This window comes from Hyaena hyaena, unplaced genomic scaffold, assembly GCF_003009895.1.
Source record: "Hyaena hyaena isolate Hyena2069 unplaced genomic scaffold, ASM300989v1 scaffold_49, whole genome shotgun sequence".
In the NCBI taxonomy this organism is placed as follows: Eukaryota; Metazoa; Chordata; class Mammalia; order Carnivora; family Hyaenidae; genus Hyaena; species Hyaena hyaena.
The window spans coordinates 959116-980569 of NW_024080681.1; the positions used below are offsets into that span (position 1 = coordinate 959116).

A 21454-nucleotide genomic window follows, 5' to 3' on the forward strand; every position below is an offset into this window, starting at 1 on the left:
GGGTGCTAAAGCTATTGGCCAAATTAAATGAAAACAGCTCCCTTGTTGGGTGCTCCCACAAAAGTAAGGCCATACACAAATTGTGAAGACTCAGAATGCAGGATGATGTCATTTAATGAGTTGGGCCTTTTATTCTGAAATAGAGCTCTTCATAATAATTGAAATTTAGAGCATGGCAGGCCTAGGGGTTTGCCTTCTCCTGCTACTCCCCCAGTAGCAGCAGCCTGTCAGCTGTATGCTAACGAGAGGAACAATTAAACATAGAGTCCTATCTGGCTGGCCCAGTCTCTGAGCTCAGACAAAGAACTGTTTATACACCTGTTGTGTCTGTGGACAGAGCCATTTGAATGGGTAGCTGCAGATTAAAGGGAAGACATGGGAGCCAGTGTGAGCAAGGGTTAAATCGAACTTTAAGAACTGTGAAAGTCCGATTCTCCAGAAAATTTATGAGGACCATTTGCAAGGGGAATCGGGTTACAGAAAAAAAAGTTCCTTCTGACTTCATTAACATGAAAAACTCCAGATTTCAGGCGTTTTGCTAAGCTGAGGCCATTTTTTAAAGATTTTTTTTTCTTTTGGAAGCCAATTATGAAAATTGGTGTAAAAAAGGTACTTAATTTGTAGTATTCCAGAGAGACGAAAATATTTGCTGTCATTTATATCCCAAAACAAATTGAGCAGCCATCTGATTTTCCTTCAGGTGGTAAAGCAAAAATCCCTAGGATTTACTTAGATAATGATCTTTCGCCTGCCAAGCCTTTCATCAAAAAGGAAATGATAGAACATTTTTATTAGTTGATATTCAGAAAATCAGAGAATTATTTTTACTAATGAAATAAAAAGAAGTAAGAATTCAAAAGATGCATCATCACTTATCACTCAAATGAAAATTCTGTTTGTGGGGCACCTGACTGGCTTAGTCAGTTAAGTGTCCAACTCGGTATTAGCTCTGGTCATGATCTGATGGTCATAAGATCAAGCCCTGCATTGGGCTTCACGCTGAGTGTGGAGCCTGCTTGAGATTCTCTCTCTTCTCTTTCTGCCCCTACTCTGCCTACTCTTTCTTGTTCACTCCTGCTCTTGCTAACTTTTTCAGTCTCTCTAAACAAACACTTAAAAAAGAAAATTCAGTTTGTGACTGTTCAGTGGTATTGGCTTACAGAGCTATAAAATAAATTGTGCACATACAGAGTAAATATACATATATTTGAAAGTTTAAATTTTAAGACTTTAAATTTTAGTTAACGTACAGTGCAGTATTGGTTTCAGGAGTAAAATTCAGTGATTCATCACTTACATACAACACCCAATGCTCATCACTACAAGTACCCTCCTTAGTTCCCATCTAGCCCATCTCCCACTCACGTCCCTTCATTAATCCTCAGTTTATTTGTTGTTAAGTCTCTTGTGGTTTGTTTCCCTCTCTTCTCTTTCCCCCCTGCCTCCCTATATGTTCATCAGTTTTGTTTCTTAAATTCCACATATGAGTGAAATTATATGGTATTTGTCTTTCTCTGACTGACTTATTTCACTTGGCATAATATATTTTAACTCCATCCATGTTGTTGCAAATGGCAAGATTTCATTCTTTTTGATGGTGGAGTAATATTCCATTGTCTATATATACCACATCTTATCCATTCATCAGTTGATGGACATTTGGGCATTCTCCATAGTTTGGCTGCTATAAACTATAAACATTGGGGTGCATGTACCCCTTTGATTCTGTATTTTTGCATCATTTGGATACATGCCTAATGTACCATTGCTGGTTTGTAAGGTAGTTCTATTTTTATTTTCTTGAGGAACTTTCATTCTGTTCTCCAGAATGGCTATTCCAGTTTGCATTCCCACCAACAGTGCCAGAGAGTTCCTGTTTTTCCACATCCTTACCAGCACCTGTTGTTTCTTGTGTTGTTAATTTTAGCCATCCTGACAGGTGTGAGGTGGTATCTTATCGTGGTTTTGATTTGTATTTCCCTAATGATGAGTGATATCGAGCATCTTCTCATGTGTCTGTTAGCCATCTGAATGTCTTCTTTGGAAAAGTGTCTATTGAACATCTTCTGCCCATTTCTTAACTGGGTTGTTTGGGTTTTTTGGTGTTGAGTTTGAGAAGTTCTTTATGAGATTTTGAATACTAACTAAAAGGCTATTTTCTTTTAAGTTACTTAGCATGATAGTTCAAAATACTAGGTAAGAACAAAATTCAGCACCTATTACCAAAGATCACAGGAAGTTTTAAGTTCACATTATAAATACAAACACAGAATTCTTAGCTTTTAGTGTATCCTGCAGTGATTTCTTCAGCCAGTCAAAATTGTTCTGGTGATACCTATCTGTAGAATAGGCCTAGGCTCCTAGAGTCCCATAGAATTTGCAGCTAAATAGCTACATATTGTATTTGTACTATATTTATTTTTATAAGTGGGATTTTGCGCTGACCTTCTCCTTAGGTCATTGAGTAGTTCATAGCAAGCAAGCAAAGCAACTAATCTTCAGCAATGACTAATCCTCAAATAAATTTAGAAGTAGATAGGGAATACATTAGGTGCTTTTTTTAAAACCACATCAAAGATAAGAATAAGGGTGGAAAACAGACATTTCTTCAAAAGTGCAGTAGCAGGGGTGCCTGGACATGACAAAGCATATGACTTCGGTTCAGGTCATTATCTCACAGTTGTGGGTCCGAGCCCCATACCAGACTCCTCACTGATTTGCAGAGTCTGCTTAAGATTCTCAATATCTCTCTCTCTCTCATCAACTAAATAAAAAAGAAAGTGCAGTAGAAGACCTGATGTGTTCTAATCAGGTCCAGTATTAAATCCTCTGTATTGCCTAAAACTTTGCTTTGGTTCCTTTTGTGTAGCTCACAGGAAACCAAAGAATAAATGTGCATAGGGGTATTTATACCTCTTAGGGTAAAATCCATACAGAGTCATGAAAGATAAAAAACTGTATTAATTACTCAAAAGGGATTCAAACAAAGCAGTTTACTGGGATTGAAGGATTTGTTGAAAAACTGATTCTCATGTATACCTCCAAGCAATAAACCTCTTTAATTAAAGGCTTAATCTTGTAGATGACACATATGCTACTGTTCTAATAAAAAAGCTTCATCGTTACCAGTTTTTCTAAAAATACTAGAATAGCTAAAATACTTGGTGGTATTGCATGCCTTACCTTCCAGTTGTAGGCTAATTGTGATTTATATAAGTTTGACTAAAACAGTAAAAATGATACGGCATTTTTGTTGCTTGGCAGTGCAGAACTTTTTTTTTTTAAGTTTATTTATTTATTTTGAGAGAGAGAGCACAAGCAGGGAAAGGGCAGAGAGAAGGAAAGAGAATCCCAAGCAGGTTTCTTCCACACTGTCAGCACAGAACCCGACCCAGCCCTGTGATCTCTTGAACCATGAGATTGTGACTTGAGCCAAAATCAAGTGTCATACACTACATGCTCAACCATCCAACCTACCCAGGTGCCCCCAGAACTTCTGCTTTAGGTTAACTTCATTTTTTAATGTATATTTATTTTTAGAGAACAAAATGGTGCACACATGCAAGAGAGAGAGTGTCCCAGCGTGTAGGGCTCAATCTCATGAACCATGAGATCACGACCTGAACCCTAATCAAGAGTTAGATGCTTAACCAACTGAGCCACGTAGGCACCCCTCATTTTGTATTGCTTTTGCTGCTCTTTTAATGTTTTTGAAGGAGGCAGAGGAATTAAAAACAAGACACTATATGTATGTGTGTGAGGAAAAGAATATTCCAAAGTATAAAAAAATACTATTCCTTGGAATATAGCAGTATTTTGTTAAATGCAAATTCATAATTAGGTAATATATGAAATACATGTTCAGACTGATGTAAGTTTATTAATAGTTGCTATAATGTGTAGCATTTTATGGCGTATGGAGTTCTTTGTCTCTATTCATTTGCTTCACACAACCACCTTCTGTAGAATATAAAATTTGAAAGTTAGAATTTTATATTTTAAATATTTTGATTCACAAGTAGTCTATAGTAGTCTATCAAAGTCTTCTGAAATCCAAAAATCAGATAAGTAGCATCCCAAAAAAGTTTCTAAATTCAGATAGATATTATTTTCTGTTTTAAACCCATTAAAAGAATTTGAACAATTACTGTCCTTGAACAGTCTTGACTTTTTTTTTTTTAACTTTAGGTTGGAACTCATCGAGAAGACTCTGTAAGTCTCAATGGCAATCATTCAGTCCTGTCTAGTACAGTCACTGCTTCAAGCACAGACTTGAACCACAAAACACAAGAAAATTATAGAGGTAACTGTATTGTTGGCTTTCAGCAATAATGTATACAGAGATGAGACTTGGCACACTATTATCTTTCTTACAAGCAGATTGACCTCTATGAGTCAAAAGTCATCTTAGGTGGGAGAATTCCAAACAGTCGTGCTACTGAATGCAGAGGGTAGATATTTAGGGTTCCAATTGCCCCATTTGGCTAGGCTGGTTGTAGATACTTCTTGATGGATGGAACCACTTGCAAACTGTTCAGTACTTACTGGTCATCTTACCTTCTACTTCTCCATGTCTCTTTTCCTTAATCACTTCCTCTGCTGACTGAGTCCTCATGGTCCCTAGAGGCAGTAAGAAATTTTTCCAAATATGTTGAGAGCTCTGAATGATGGTAGCTTTTATTTAGGAGATTATAATTTAACTGGAGAGACAGACAATTCTGATAGAAACAAACTGTCATAAATGTTAGAGTAGAACTTATAAATAAGTACAAATATATAACTAATGTTAAGACCACCAAAGTAAAGTTTTCCCAGTTACATTTAACCATGACACCCATTTTACTGTGTTTATCTGGAAAATATCACAACTAATTTCCTTTACGTTAGCAGCATCTTAGAAGTCAGTTTCTAAACTGCATCACATTTCTCATACTAGGTCATTTCTTAAATAGTGCCTTAAAGTAACCCATCAAGGTCAGACTTTTTCTGTTAAATACAGATGCTTTAAAAATCGTTTTCTCTAAGGTTTGTGGACCTGTTCTTTCCAACTCTGAATAGTATATTATCCTACATCTTTAGATTTCCATCAGAGTTCTGTAACAAGTAAGGGCATTCATCATCTAGAAAGCTTTCTACAGTCTTAGTTCTAATTATGGACATTTATTTTGTTTCTTTACCTCTTTGTTAGGTGGCTTGCAAAGTCAGTCTGGAACTGTTGTTCCAGCAGAGATCAAGACTGAAAACAAAGAAAAAGATGAAAACCTACATGAACCTCCTTCATCAGATGACATGAAATCAGATGATGAATCCTCCCAAAAAGATATCAAAGTTTCATCTAGAGGCAGAACAAGGTATTTGTTAGCATCCAGGTATTACATTTCACTCACTTTGCCATGGGTGAAAATACTTGGAAAATTGAAGCGTGCCATGCATTTATTAAGTGTCAGCTATGTTTTAGATACTGTGTTGGGACTTTATATATGTTACCTCATATAGTGCTCACAACATCCCTAAAAAGGGAGGCATATGATGCTGACTCCAAAAGTATGTTTTCCATCATACCACAGTATTTTAGAGGCTCCATATAAAAAAGAATTACATCTCGGGGCACCTGGGTGGCTCAGCTGATTAAGTGTCTGACTTTAGGTTTTGGCTCTGATCATGATCTCATGGTTCCTGGGTTTGAGCACCACAACAGGCTCTCTGCTGATGGCATAGAGCCTGCTTGGGATTCTCTCTCTTTCTCTCAAAATAAATGAATAAACTAAAAAACATTTATCTCTTCAATTAGAGGACAAAACAATTAAAACAAGTTAAATTGTGCATTGTAGATATTTAGAGACATGCCATCAATAAATATTTGAATATATTATTTTAAGGTTATGTATATGATAAAACTCTATTGTATGATTTAAACTAGAGGTCAGCAAACTATGGCCTGTGGGCCAAATCTGGCCCACAGCCTATTTTTATAAGTTTCATTGGAATACTGCCACATCTCAGTTCATTTGCCATATTGTCTGTAACTGCTTTCCCAATGCAATGGCAGGTTTGGATAGTTGCAGCAGAGACCAAATGCCCACAAGGCTGAAATATTTACTTTCTGATATTTTACAAAGGAAGTTTGCCAACTCCTGGTTTAAATAGTAATTTGAGAAGAGTATAGAAAAGGAAGTGTTCCAGGTGAGCTGTTATTGTCAGGGAAGGTTTTCTAGAAATCGGCCTTGACATGGCTTTATAGTGTGGATATTGACACATAGTACATTAATTTCAAATAACTTCTAGATTCTTCCCTTAGAATATTCTTCTAGTTCTACATTAAATTTAGATGGTATGTTTTTTGGCATATCCTGTTTTTTAGCATCAATGATATGTATGTATCACATATAGATATTTAAAACATTGTTCTTTGTGTTAAATTAGGGTGCAAAGGAGATTGTGAGGAGTATGGTAGATAAAACTAAAAACACTACTGAAAACTAATTTAGAAATTAAATATTAAGGTTCTAATACTGTCATTTTAGTATGCATTGCACTCAATTGTGTAGGGGCAAGAAGTAAAAATGGGGTCAGAGAATCCAGAGACCACTCCTTTGAGACATCTTGATTATTTCATGGTTTTATTATTCAAATATAATTTTAAGAGAAATAACTTGGATCTTCTCATTGTATGGGTCAGAGTTTGGCAAACTTTCTCTGGAAAGGGTAGATAGTAGCTATTTTAGGCTTTGTGGGCCATTAGGTCTCCATCACAACTACTCACCTCTGCCATTATAATAAAAGCATCCAGACAGTACATAAACAAATGGACATGAGTCTTCCAATAAAATTTTATAAAAGAAAACAGGGAGCGAGATCATGGGCCATAGGTTGTTGAACCTGTTATAGATCATCAGAAATTGAGAAGGCAGTAAAATAGGTTACTAATAACAGCAATGCTTAGTAATTAATAATAGTTAACAGGTTAATAACATGGTTTTTGAATAAATAAGGCTTACTTAGGCTTGAATTATGGCTCCATCACATACCTGCCAAGTGACCCTGGATAAATTATTAAAGCTATCTGAACTTTAGTTTCTTTTTCTCTAAAAAGAGACTTTCTATTATAGCATTCTTATAGAAATAAATGGGAAAATGATGCATATAAAGCTCTTTTACACACTCTCTTGCATGCAGTAAATACTCAGTAAAGGTACTGTACTTACTGTCATGATGATGATAATTTTAGGTATGTGGTATAGGCTTGCTTCCGTGGAACACCTACCTAGGTCCTTGTCATTACATTGCCACTAATTAGCAGTATGATAATCCTGGGGAGATCACTGATTTCTCTGAATCTACCAGTAGTTCTCAACTCTACTAATTGGAATCCTGAAACTTCTTTTTTAAGTTTTTTTGTTGTTTATATATTTTGAGAGAGAAAGCATATGTGCATGCAAACGGGAGGGACAGAGAAAGAGAGGGAGAGAGAATTCCAAGCAGGCTATGCACTGCCAGCACAAGCCCGATGTGGGGGCTGGATCCCATGAACTGCAAGATCATGACCTGAGCAGAATCAAGAGTCTGACTCAACCACCCAAGCCACCTAGGTGCCCTGGAATCCTGAAACATTTTGGAAATACATGTTGCCTTGGCCCCAGACCAAGCTTGCGGGATCAGTGTCCTCTGTAGTGAGATCTTTGAAACTTGTATTTTTCAAGTGCCCATGAAGATTCTGATGGGTGACCACATTTGGAAACCTTTGTACTAGATGATCTGTAAAGATTCCTTTGAAGTAAAAGAGCTAGGGATTCTGTATTATCAAAAGAATGCTTTTATATAATTCTTGACAATTAGCTTGCAAAAATCTATTGTGTACTTTATAACAATATTCAAGGTTATTAGAAAAGAGAAAACATCTCTTCTTTGCTCATTATTTTAGGATTCTGAGAGACTGCTCAGTCAGTTATTTCTCAAATATAATTTTCTAAAAGTTATTCCAGTGCATCTCTCTCAAATGTTTTCCCCTCCTTATTACTTGATCCATTTTCATTACAGAACTTTGGAAAATACAGAACACAAAAATCACAAGAAACTTTACTACCAAGAATTAACCACTGTTTACTTTTTAAGGAATATCATTTTTCCATAAAGACAGTTTAAAATGGGAATTAAACTGGATATATGTTTTATAATACCAACTTTTTTCATATAACAATGTATTTTTAACATTTTCATCTGTCCCTGAGTTTTCTCAAACATGGTTTTTTTTCTTTTTGTTTTTAGCCATCTTTATTGAAATTTAATTCACATATAATAAAATACACCAATTTTAAGTGCACAGTTTTTGTCCTTTGGCAAATGTATATGGCCTTAATAACTACCACCATATTAAAATAGAATGTTTCTACCACCCCAGAAAGTTTCCTTATACCCCTTGGTAAGCAGTACCCTTCTTTTACCCCCTGGCAGCCATTTATGTGCTTTCCATTACTACAGTTCTGTCTTTTCTAGAGGTTCATGTAAATCATACAGTATGTAGTCTTGTGTCTGGCATCTTTTATTGAGCACAGTCTGCAGCTTAATTTTTAGAGGCTACATAGTAGATAGTTGTCTGGATGTACTGTGCTTTATTTAACCTGCCTCCTATTATTGGACTCCATTTAGTTGCTAAAGTAAATAATTGTGTCATCAACTTTTTACATAAATTCCTATAAAGATCTCTAATTATATCCTCAGGATGAATTTCTAAAGTTGGAACTGCTGATCGAGGCATAATAAACATTTTAAAGCTTTGGATATTTTTCCAGTTTGTCCTTCAAAAAAATTGTTCCAATTTACCCATGTTTTAAAGTCATCGTCATTTATGATATTTCTCTCTGAAACAAAAAGTAGTCGTTTCTGAGATCCTTCCTTATTCTGTATCTTTAGCTTTTCTTCCTCCTTCTCACCAGGTGACAGCTAGAAGATATTTAAGAACATGGATTAGGCAAATTAGAACACACATTAGTCTCTGGGACAGTGCTTCTCAAACCTTAATGTACATATGAATCAGCCAGGGATCTTATTAAAATGTAACTTCCAATTCCATAGGTTTGCAGTAGAACTTGAGAGTTTATGGGATTTGGAGGGTTTTTTTTTTTCTTTTTGAGAGGGGATAAATGGTTGTTTATTTTTGAGAGAGAGAGAGCACAAGCAGAGGAAGGGCAGAGAGAGAGGGAGAGACATAATCAGAAACAGGCTGCAGGCTCTGAGCTTTCAGCACAGAGCCCGACACAGGGCTCAAACTCACAAATGGTGATATTATGAACCTGAGCCAAAGTTGGACGTTTAACCGACTGAACCACCCAGATGCCCCTGAGAGTTTATGTTTTTAACAAGCTCCTGGTAGTGTTGATTCCTATGATCACAGTCTGCATGGCAAGGTGCTAGAATTTTATGTAGTCATTCAAATTATGTTTATGAAGAGTTGTGTTAGTACAGAAATACCTTTATGTTGTAATGTACAGTGAAGACGCATTTAAGAAGGGCACCTGTGTGGTTCAACTCTTGATTTCAGTTTAGGTCATGATCTCACAGTTTCATGAGTTCAGGCCCTATGTAGTGCTCTGCGCTGACAGTGCAAAGCCTGCTTGGGATTCTCTCTCTTCCTCTCTCTGTCCTCCCACCCCCAGCTTGCTCTCAAAATAAATAAACTTTAAAAATGTATGTGGTATAATTTCAACTATTTAACTATACACGTTAAAGAAAGACTAGAAAGGGGCGCCTGGGTAGCTCAGTCAGTTGAGCGTCCGACTTCAGGTCATGATCTCACAGTTTGTGGGTTCAAGTCCCACGTCGGCCTCTGTGCTGACAGCCAGCTCAGAGCCTGGAGCCTGTTTCAGATGCTGTGTCTCCCTCTCTCTCTGACCCTCCCCTGCTCACACTCACGCTCTCTCTCTCTCCCTCTCTCAGAAATAAATAAAAACATTTAAAAAAAGAAATTTAAAAAAAGAAAGTCTGGAAAGATATACATATAATCATGTTAAGTGTAACTTACTACTGTTTGGTAAAATTTATAGGTCATTTTCATTTCCATCTTTATAATTTTATACAATAAGCATGTCATATTTTATAGGGAGTATAATAGACATTGTTGTTTACTTTATTTTCTAGCAGTACTAATGAAGATGAAGATTTGAACCCAGAACAGAAGATAGAAAGGGAGAAGGAAAGGCGGATGGCTAACAATGCCAGAGAACGTTTACGTGTGCGGGATATTAATGAGGCATTCAAAGAGCTTGGTCGAATGTGTCAGCTCCATTTAAAGAGTGAAAAACCCCAAACAAAACTCCTTATTCTTCATCAGGCCGTGGCAGTCATCCTTAGTCTAGAACAGCAAGTCAGAGGTAAGTAGGTTATGCAAAGATGCCTAACTGTTTTGCCTTAGGTGGGCAGACATTTCTTTTTCTACTTTCTCGTCTGTTTGGGAAGTTATTTATGAATTACACTAGTACTTCTGCCACTGCGTCATCTGGATCAAGTTTTCTCTGTAGTTCTTTCACCTTTGTCTCACAGTATTGGTCAGTATCTGTATGCTCCATGCTTCCCACAAACCAGTAGAGTGCAATACTATGATGTCTTTCTGGGAATAGCCAGCCTCTGCCCACTGCTCAGTGTTAGTGCTTTATGCCCCTTTGTTCATGTTCTTATTGAGTCTCGTCTCCCATACTGTTAAATTTACCTGCCTAAACCCGTTTCCTTCCTGCTGCTTCCTGTCTTCCCCATTCTTTGTACTATATTTCTTGCCTGCTTTACCCTGGGCCATTTATTATAATGGCCCTGCTGATTAATAGAATATCTGATCATGGCCTCTCCTGGCTTTACTTCTTATGGGTGTCCTTTATACCCAAGTCAAAAAGGTCTCAAGGTTTCTTTGTTGATCCCTGATCAGGAATGCCATAAACTTCTTGGCCTAATATGCACTGACATGTTTGGGTGTCTATAAGGACAAACATATGGTTTATACAGGCTCATCCACTGCTGACTCAGACAATTGCCCCAACAGTTTTATCTTTTTTTTTCAGTGTTATATTTATTTCTGAGAGAGAGAGAGAGAGAGACAGCATGAGCAGGGGAAGGTCAAAGAGAGAGGGAGACACAGAATCTGAAACAGGCTCCAGGCTCTGAGCTGGCTGTCAGCACAGAGCCCGACACGGGGCTCGAACCCACGAACCGTGAGATCATAACCTGAGCCGAAGTCAGACGCTTAACCGACTGAGCCATCCAGGTGCCACCCAACAGTTTTATCTTTTAAGAAGTTTGATGGAATCTTGAAGAAGCTTTGAAACTTCATTTTTTGCACAAGGATTTATTGTTCACCTCTTCTGTCCCAGTCACCTATGTGCTAGACCCTAGGTTACCACATAATACAAGCTTCCTGCCCTTGAAAGGTTTTACCATTGAGCTTCATTTTTTTGTATACCTATTTGTCTTCTCATCCAAAGTTATTAATCTTTTATCCTAAGTCTTTTTACAAAGAATTCTAGATGTAGCCTTGGGTTCTAGACCCTACCTCCAGCCCCTCTTCATTAAGAGCAGCTCTATCTTTCTTATGTACTGGATATTTATGTAGGATTTTCTTTAAAGAAGAGTTGGAAAACAAAAAAGAATAGGAGTAAGACACTTGACAGCTATAAATGTGGACCCTCAGCATTGGTCACAGAAAGAATACTCTTTCTAAGGAAACCAGAGTTAGAGAACTTGAACACACTTGCAGAAAAACTTAACCGTAGTAATTAACTGATCCATCCACTTCCCTGCAGTACATTCAGTAAGAATGATGAATAGATTATTTCATGCATAACCAACCTACCATTAAAACCAGATACTTGCTCCTAATAAGGCTGTTGGAATAGCTCTAAAGGGTAAATATTAATGAAACCTAATTTTCAAAAATGTATTGACTCCCTTGAAATGTTCATAAAGACAGTCTGATTGTTGCTTGCTCATGTGTGGCAGGATCTGTGCTTCCTTTAGCCTTCAGTATCTCCTGTCCCTTTATCAAAGTTTTTTGTTTTGTTTTTTTTTTTTTTTTAATTTTTCTGATACCTTTTCATCTCACGCTGAAGGCAGTGAAGCACCTGTGTTTAGTGGTCCCAGTACATTCATCCCCCTGATCTGCAGACCCAGGATATTTTCTACCTTGACTCTACCCAGCCATTTACTGTCAAGACTATTCCCACCACCTGGACTGTCTGGACAGCAGTGGTGCCAAAACTTATTCCTGTATAGCACCTTTCCTTCCTACAGTTTATTAAAGCTAGAATACAGGGTATTCTTAGCTCTTTGTTTAAGATCAGAGGTTCCTACTCTCAGACCAAAGTCATCAAAATGAGAAATACCTCTGTGTTTGAAAAAGTTATAAATTCCACCCTGCTTGGGTGGATCTTATTCATTCCCTCGCAAGATTTGACTTTGTAGTGGTTCCATACAAGTAACTAGGACAGAAGAGCTGAGTCTGAAAGAAGATGTAACAGCTGGGCTCATCCAACTGCCTAATAACTTTCCTGGTCACTGTTAATGGGTACTGACTTTTTTCACAGTTCTGGAAAGCTCTGTATAGATAACCACTGACTGATTCGAGCTTGAACAGAATTTAAAATACACTGAAATATAGAGGCACCTGGGTGACTGAGTCAATTAAGTGTTCAACTTCAGCTCAGGTCATGATCTCACAGTTTGTGAGTTCAGGCCCAGAGGTGGGCTGTGTGATGACAGCCTGGAGCCTGCTTCAGATTCTGTGTCTCCCTCTCACTCTCTGCCCCTGCCATACTCTTCTCTTTTCTTCTCTTCTCTTCTCTTCTCTTCTCTTCTCTTCTCTTCTCTTCTCGCTCCTCTTTTCTCTCTCTCTTTCTCTCAAAAATAAACATTAAAATACACTGAATACAACTTCATTAGGAGCTACTTTCCTATTCATAAAAGCCTACTACCTTCCTCCCACCCTCAGACTCTGTGCTTAAGAACCCAGAGCTTTTATTTTACAACTTTAATGTAAAGCCTTAGGATCTGTGCAAAATCCTTCTTGAAAGACACTCTGATGGCTCTCTGTCAAACAGAATTTAGAACCCTTCCTGCATCCTGTAACCTGTGCTTTGCTATGGCAGCACCTTTAGAGTTTAGTATAGCCACTGCCCTGTCCTTCTCTGGACTTTATCTCTAGCAGTTTTAAGTTATTTTGGTAACCTGTTTATTTTTGACAACTTCTTCATCCCTGCAGGGGTTCCACCCAGCAGTCACTGGGCCCAGCAATTTCTATAAAGGTGTACATTTTGTTTACATGACTACTTTGGACATTCTCTGGACTCTTTATGCTCACCTTCTGCTGTGGGGTAGTGCTTCAAGACTTTATCTGGCTATCCACAACCTGTCATCCCTGGACAAGTGTCTGTATCAGGAGGGCAATCAACAATGTATCAGGAGGGCAGTTCTGGAGAATAGGAGGAGTGGCTGGCTTCCTTTCCAAGCCTCAGATTTTGCCAGAGCATTTTTTACACCTTGATACCTCACATACCAAATTCCATCTGGTCCCTGCCATTGCCAGTTTAAGCCTTTCCGTTATGACAACTGTAATGTTAACATTACAATTTTACTAATCCATAGATTTTACATAATACTTTCAAGTTTATACTCATCTTTAGTAACGATTAGATTAACAGATGTTTCCTCCTCAGATTTTTTCACAGGTCTACTCAGTCAGCTTACTTACCTTCCAGTGATAATTTACAAACAATAGAACTATTAGGATTTTAGTTTCCTTGTCTCCTAGTAAATTTGAAGATAATTGAGCAAGGACAATGGTTCCCAAATCTGGCTGGTCCCAGAATCACTTGAGGCGTTTCCTTTTCCCAAACAAATTTACAGACCCTCTCCTCAGGAGATTTTAATTTAGTTGCAATGATATCATAATACATGGTAATCTTAGCATATTCTTTGGTAATACCCCTTACTAAATCCCCACTGAAATGAATAAAAATAAAATTAATCCATAAGGACAGATGGGAGAGAAGAAAGTAGCATAGCAAATGAGAGAGCAAAATATGTATATACAAGGGAAAGTAGACAAAGTAGTGGTAATTGACTTACTTATACAGAAGAAATTAAGTGGAACAGGGAATGATACCAACAAGAAGCAGATAGTTTTGTTCCACAAAGCTCCTAGCCCCTCTAAAAGGCTCTATTCTTTAGAGAAGGCAGAAGTCAAGCATTACCTGAAAACAGGAAGATTAACTAAAGATCTCTCTGCTTTGGAAAAGTTGGATCCCTGAGAGTCAAACTTTATCAGCGTTCTGGACAAATAATGCTAGATTAAAGGAGATGTGGAGCAGTGCCTTCAAAATTCTGAGTAGAAATAATTTTCACAATCTAGAATTCTAGTCTAGCCAAACCATTAATCAAAGAGTGAAGAATAGAATAAAGATATTTCAGATATGCAAAGACTTTAAAATTTTACCTCCCCTGTGCATGTTCTCAGAAAGCTTCTGAAACATGTGGTAGCCAAATAAAGACATAATCAGTAAAGACAAAGGCATATGAGCCGGAAACAAAGACTCTAACAGAAGAGAGCATCAGAAGGAAATCTCATGACAAGATCTGCTAGGTCTAGGAAATCAAGGTGCCTACTAGTCCACATTGATCATAAAAGATGGTTAGCTGCAGAAGAAAGTTTTCCAGGGAAAGAAGATGAGATTTGATGATATGATGGTGTCTTTGAGATTTAAAAAAAAAAAATGTTGATAGGCGTTTATTAGATCTGTTGGAGCATGGGTCAGGGGGACAAATTAGTATTACTAGCAAATGAAAACCAAGGCAACTATTAACTACAGGAAAAGCAAAGAGTCATATGAACAAGGAAACAATGTAAAATTCTTGACTTGTGAGTTTTGTCCACATAGTTATCATAAAAAAATATTTTCTCAGTCATAATAATGTAAGAAGTGACTGTAGAGTTAGCCAAAATTTGAGCTTTGGGTAGATTGGCTCTCTTAAATTAATGAAATGTGAGAAAGACAGTGACTTCTCATTCCCTTCAGGTAATGTCTTTCCTCTACCCACCCGTATATTAGGCCTTCTGGCTACTTAATATCTTTGCCATGGGCTGCACATACACACCAGAAGGTATTAAAAAACACTGGCATTTTTGCCTTTTTTGGATCAAAATTAACTTCACATTTTCTAGAGCTTGCTGTAGCATTCTCTTGGTTCCTCCAGCCCTGAATGTTCTTTGACTGACTGGAAATCTTACAAGATCTTGCCCAATTTAAGTTTTTGGTTCTGTTCCTTTCTAGCTATTCTGATGATGCCTGCTAGATCCTCATGTGACACAGGTCATAGTTAGCTAAAAACAGCGTTTTATTATAAGAGAAATGTGAGCCTTCTAATGAGAGAAATGTAAACCTGTTTCAGTTGGGAAACTTTCAGACCTCACTTTCTCCTCTTTGGATTTAACATGTTGATTTATGCCTTCTCTTTAGTCTCTTTAGTCATTAGACTGCTGCCTGCACAGTAAAGGGACATGACACTTAATTAAACAAACACAACTCTTGGGATGCCTGAGTAGCTTAGTTGTTTAAGCGTCTGGCTTTGGCTCAGGTCATGATTTCATGGTTCGGGTGTTCGAGCCCTACATCAGGCTCTGTGCTAAGAGTTCAGAGACTGGAGTCTGCTTCGTGTTCTGTGTCTCCCTCTCAGTCCCTCCCCTGCTTGTGCTCTGTCTCTCAAAAATAAATAAATGTTTAAAAAAATTTTTAAAAAACAACTCTTATTAGTTAGGAGTGCACAATTACTTGTTAAGAAAGTTCCTGATATTTTTACATAATGATGCACATGCCTTTTTATTTTACTACTTATCCTAATAAATTAAGTGTGTACCTTTCTTTCTTCAATGATCTTCCTCATTGTATAGGTTTCATGTCTTTTCCTAAATGCAGGGGCTGAGAAGGTAAGAACTCTAAAATGAAATTTTAATCATTATACATTAGTGATAGTCAACAGAGTCAACTAAATTTACCATTAATAAAGTCTTTTGTTTACTTTTTTTAAATTCAGAACTGACTATAAATGTGTATTGCAGTGTACATTCAAATACATTTTTACTTGGTTTAGAAAAAATACATAAAAAGAGAAGAGGCCTGCTGTGTTGCATTCAGCTGGCCATTTCAAGAAACCTAACAAAATTCACAACTTCTATAAAGTACTGTTTTCTTTTCTTTTTTAAAATTTTTTTACTGTTTTATTTCTTTCTGAGAGAGAGGGAGACAGCGTGAGCAGGGGAGGGTCAGAGAGAGAGGGAGACACAGAATCTGAAACAGGCTCCAGGCTCTGAGCTAGCTGTCAGCACAGAGCCCAACGCGGGGCTCGAACCCACGAACCACAAGATCATGACCTGATCTGAAGTTGGACGCCCAACCGACTGAGCCACCCAGGGGCCCCTAAAGTAGTGTTTTCATTACAAACAGATTTTTTTTAAGATTTTTTTTTTTTTAAGATTTTGTATTTAGGTAATCTCCACACCCAACATGAGGCTATTACTGACAGCCATGATATCAAGAGTCACATGCTCTACTGACTGAACTAGCCGAATGCCCCAAGATTTTTTTAAAAATTGTTTAAGTTTATTATTTTGAGAGAGAGAGAGAGAGAGAGTGTGTGTGTGTGTGTGAGAGAGAGAGAGAGAGAGAGAGAGAGCAAGCAGGGGAGGGGCAGAGGGAGAGAATCCCAGGCAGATTCCATGCTGTCAGCACAGAACCCAACATGGAGCTCGTACTCAAAAATGATGAGATCATGATCTGAGCTGAAACCAGGGGTCGGATGCTTAACTGACTGAGCCACCCAGGCACAACCCCCGCCCCCCAAGATTTTATTTTTAAGCAATCTCCACACCCATTGTGGGGCTTAAACCCATAGCCCCAAGATCAAGAGTCACATGTCATTGAGCCAGCCAGGTACCCCTTCATTACAGACTAAGTGATCCTTTTATATTACATTAATTAGGACATTTTTAGTCAGTTTATAAAATATGTAAAACAGCTGTTCACTTACACTTTATGTTATTATCAGAAACAAAAAACAAACCAGAAGCTGTCATGGGTTGGATATCTTGTGCTTAAAACTCACTTAAAGAAAATATAACATGAAAAGTAATTCTCACATGGATTTTGATCCAGTGAGTCTCCAGTCCAGTGGATTTTCTTTTTATTTTGCATAAGACCCCCTACTCTTGACAGTGCCCACTTCAAAGGTTCCATCTAGTTATCTCTGCTATCTTATATACAAAGCAGTAGAAAAGGTTTTTATCACTCTTTTAATCACACCTCTAGCAATAGAAAGAACCGTTCAATCATTTCATTATATATATCTAGAGACAGAGAGAGAGAAAAGCAAGATATGTACCAGCTACCTCTCTACCTTGAGGAGTTGGCACAATTTTTATAGAAGATTGGCTGAGGGTATCTATTTTATCATTTTCTGAACTGATAAAATTCTAGATAAAGCACAGATGCCTCTCTCCAGGTACACAGAGAGTGTCAACATCTGTATCAATCCCATGTACCATATCTTAGCAGGATACCGAGGAGACTTGGTAGACTAACAATAGCACTTGCCAGAATGTTTGAAGCAATAAAAGAAGTGCCTTTGGAGGTTGATGTAGATCACATCAAACACTAGAAGACTAAATCATGAGTAGAAAAAAAGAAAACACCAAATACTCACTAAAAAGCTTAACGCTGGAGGCTCATTTAATCTGAGGTTTTGTGAGAGCACATCATTGTTGCCTCTGTGTGATCTTATTCAGTATGGAAATGAAATTACAGAGATAGAGGTAATCCCCACAGAAAGAAAACAGAAGAGCAGTTTGTTCAGTTTGAGACCTAAGAGTCCCTGATACATAACTAATTACTATAATGATAAAAATTATTTTCCCCTGTTTCAGAGAGGAACCTTAACCCCAAAGCAGCCTGCCTTAAGAGAAGGGAAGAAGAAAAAGTTTCTGCCGTATCGGCAGAGCCGCCAACCACACTGCCAGGAACCCATCCTGGGCTTAGTGAAACTACCAACCCTATGGGTCATATGTAAACATCAGCCAGGTAAGTATGGGTATGAAAAGAAACTACAAGGAAGTTGCCTGATTCACCTTAAACTGAGTTAGAATCTTAAACACAATTCACTGGTGGCACTGTTAATGGTAAAGGTCACATGTAATTTGAAATCCCAACAGTTTCTTTTCTTTTGTATCACTGTACTTACAGAGCCAGCGTTCTTTAATATCAGATTACTGTTCAGTGTGTAGTATCCTGTGATTTACCAAGAATTTTGGGTTCTTCTGCTCTGGATCATCATGTATACACTCTCACATGAATATTATTCTGATCCTAGAAGAAAATAGTGTAGTGACTCATCTGTCAAATACTTTTGATGCTGCTCATACTCCTCATTCCTCTACTCAGAAATACTTGACTGTAATCATCAACCAGTTTTCTGTTAACCCACCTACCTCTTCTTGTCATGAAATCTTTATACACAAACGAGTTACTGCTTGCTTCCATTTGGATCGACAATGCAAGTGTGTAATATACATCTTTCTTCCCTTGTAAGCCTATTAGTTAACACCTTCTAGAATCTGGTGAACGTAAAGGTATTACATATGATAGAACCCCAGGGCCCTTCTCTCTGGAATTTTACATGTTTAAAGCTGTTCTTTTGTCTTTCCATTCATGGATTAAACACAATTCACTTCTGTAGGATTTTTTGTTTAACAAAATGACAAAGGTAATATGAAGTTGTTGCCCAAGTAGTTAATGTGAATCATCTTTTTTCTTAACTATATACAAGTGCATGATCTCTAATAATCTAAGTTGTAGTTATTATGTAGAGGGAAGAAATTGATATAGATTGTAATTAAATATTTGGGGCAGTAGTATTTTAACTGCCAGCATGGATTAGGAATACATCTGGGAACTTCATTTATATAATCTGCCAGCAGCAGTATGTAGTTCTTTTCCCAATTTCATCACATTAAAAGCAGTAAAGTAAGGGTGAATGCATGGGAGGTGTGGAACACAAAAAAATATGAAGTGCACTTTCATTTGGTCAACTTTTGTGCCTGTCTCATTTTGAGCTGAAAGTCTGGAATTTGATAGAATATTTTCTAAACTATAAGCATTACTCAATTCACCTTTTCCTGATGAATTTGATTCCTACCACCTCTGCATGTATCCTTCCTAAGATCAAACAGACCAAAAGTGAATATTTCATTTGGGAACAAAAGGGAAAATGGTTAATGTAATTATTTGTCATTTAGAATTCTAACACTAGCACACTGGAGAAAACCAAAACCACCTTCCCAATGAAAAAATACCCAGCAACCTAATTATGCATGTCAAAGAGAGACTTCAAGCAAGAGCTAGTAGCTTGCAGATCCTCTAGAACACAAGCCATGTTTCATATTTTCTGGAAAATATAGACTATCATGAAAAAACAGATTTTTTTTTATCAAAAATAGACTTTAAAGTTGTAAAATAAAAACACCCCATTGTTTCTCAATGCAAAAGTGACTTTCTAAATTTTCAGTTCATTTTAAAGAAGAGTGTTGAAAGGTAACTTGTGATGCTCAGGTCCAGTTAGCCACCAGGCTGTGAAAAGAACCCTTGACAATGAGCTGTCAGATTTATCACAGAGCCTGTATCTCTCTTTAGTTGTACCCGTTTCCTCCTCCTCTCCTTTCTGGTGCCTCTCCAGCTCTTTCTTCTTCAGGTCTCTCTCCCTACCTCACATCTCTCTCCTTACCCTGTTTACTTCCTGTTCTTTTACTGCTTCTATATCTCCTACTGCTTTCGTGTCTCTACCCTTATCTCTAGAATGAGGAAATTCCCACACTTAGGGTAAAACCTGAGCATTCTTATGTGTCAAAAAGAGATAAAGAGTCCTTAAAAAAAAAGTTTCAGGCTAATAAGAAACATAGTAAATGAACTTTGTTCCATAAAATTTTGTAATTTAGTGTTTATTAACATATGTTTTAAAGGTTGCTAATTTTATAAAGTTAGTTATCTGGTTTCATCTGATAACGATCAGTTGTTTATGTAACTGAGTAACAGATTAAAACCAACCAAAGACTGGCCAGCAGGAAAATGACTGCTAAAACAAAAATGGCTGATAAAGGGCCGTGGAGCAACTGGCCCTAAAAGCACAGAATTTGCTACCACATAATATAAGGCCAAGTAGCTTTGAATATCTCAGTTATTCATTTCTAAGAGCATAACTCTATTAGGAAACAGTACTGTTATTATTGTAATAAAGATGTGAAAGTTATGATTATTTGTAAAATTACTTTCATCAAAAATGGCTAACGTGGAAAATTTCAGTGTTAACAACTATGTGTACTGAAACTATAAGTATGTAAAAATTTTCTACTAATACAAGTAAGGTTTAATAGTTCATTCACTCATTGAACATTTATTGAGGACCTTCTAATGGACCAGGAATTAGAGACCAGTGTGAAAACAAATAACAAATGGTCCCACCTCCAGAAACTTTCGGTTTAGAGAAGATGTAAACTATTAACACAGTATGGTGGACTGGATGTATCAGTTAATGGTTGCTACATTGTCTCTCCTGAGAAATGAATGAATAGAATCTCAGAGCTCAGATATTGCCAGTTTGAGTGTTGCCAAAATAAAAGTTTGCATAATTTCCCCAGCTGTAATATAATCCTGTATCTTGTGATTTCTGTAATCACATGATCTCCTTTAAAAATCTCACCACACCATTTCAGTTACACCTTAAAAGAAATTCCAAAGCTCTTTTGTAAGTCATTGAGCAGACTGCTAATTTACAATAAACCTGGTATAAATGAGGAATATCATTATCAATTTGGTTTTTTCTGGGGAGGTATTTATTTTTAACAATGATATCCTAATTGGTTCTATTCTTTCCCTTGGCTCTTCCTGCCACAGTTCCAGAGTTATCAGTAGGCTAGATAGAAGGTGACCTCTCCTCATAAGGACTTGGACAACTCAGATTATCTGAAGACACAAACCTGTTAGGAGGGAGAAGAAAAAACAAAACACTTGAAGCAAGAAACTCAAATGTAATCCTACGATCAAAGCAACTGGTCAACACTTCCATCAGAAGTGAAGATAGGAAACTCATCAGATAGAACGTCAGCCCATGAAATGTTTGCAGCATATCGTTTTGTTGCAAGCAGTGAGTCGCTTCTGCACAATCAGAGACTGTCTCGATCTCTCCACTCACCGTGGAAGTTGCCTTGTGCCTAAACTGAATTGACAAATGCATTGTAACTACAAATTTTATTTATTGTTATGGAACTGTAAGGTCTACATATTAAAGGGAAAAAGTTAATGTGGAAAGCTGATCTGTACTCAGCTGATGCCAGCATTCATTAAAGCTGTTCACGTGCAGAACAAAGCAGTGACAACCA

General features: G+C 37.3%; 1 protein-coding gene across 13 annotated transcripts in view; it reads left to right on the top strand.

Moving 5' to 3' along the window:
- The window catches only part of TCF12 (transcription factor 12), a 366706-nt gene that overhangs the window by 343378 nt on the left and 1874 nt on the right, over positions 1-21454 (top strand). For 6 of the 13 annotated variants that reach the window (XM_039230611.1, XM_039230612.1, XM_039230615.1 and 3 more), the window contains 5 exons: positions 4189-4303; positions 5189-5369; positions 10135-10367; positions 17951-18104; positions 20970-21454. The exon at positions 20970-21454 is cut by the window's right edge and continues 1874 nt beyond it. In XM_039230611.1, coding sequence (XP_039086542.1) covers positions 4189-4303; positions 5189-5369; positions 10135-10367; positions 17951-18093 — 672 coding nt within the window. In that variant the 3' untranslated portion in view covers positions 18094-18104; positions 20970-21454. The remainder of the gene's footprint in view (positions 1-4188; positions 4304-5188; positions 5370-10134; positions 10368-17950; positions 18105-20969) is intronic. The other 7 variants (XM_039230613.1, XM_039230616.1, XM_039230619.1 and 4 more) reach the window with 2 other exon arrangements.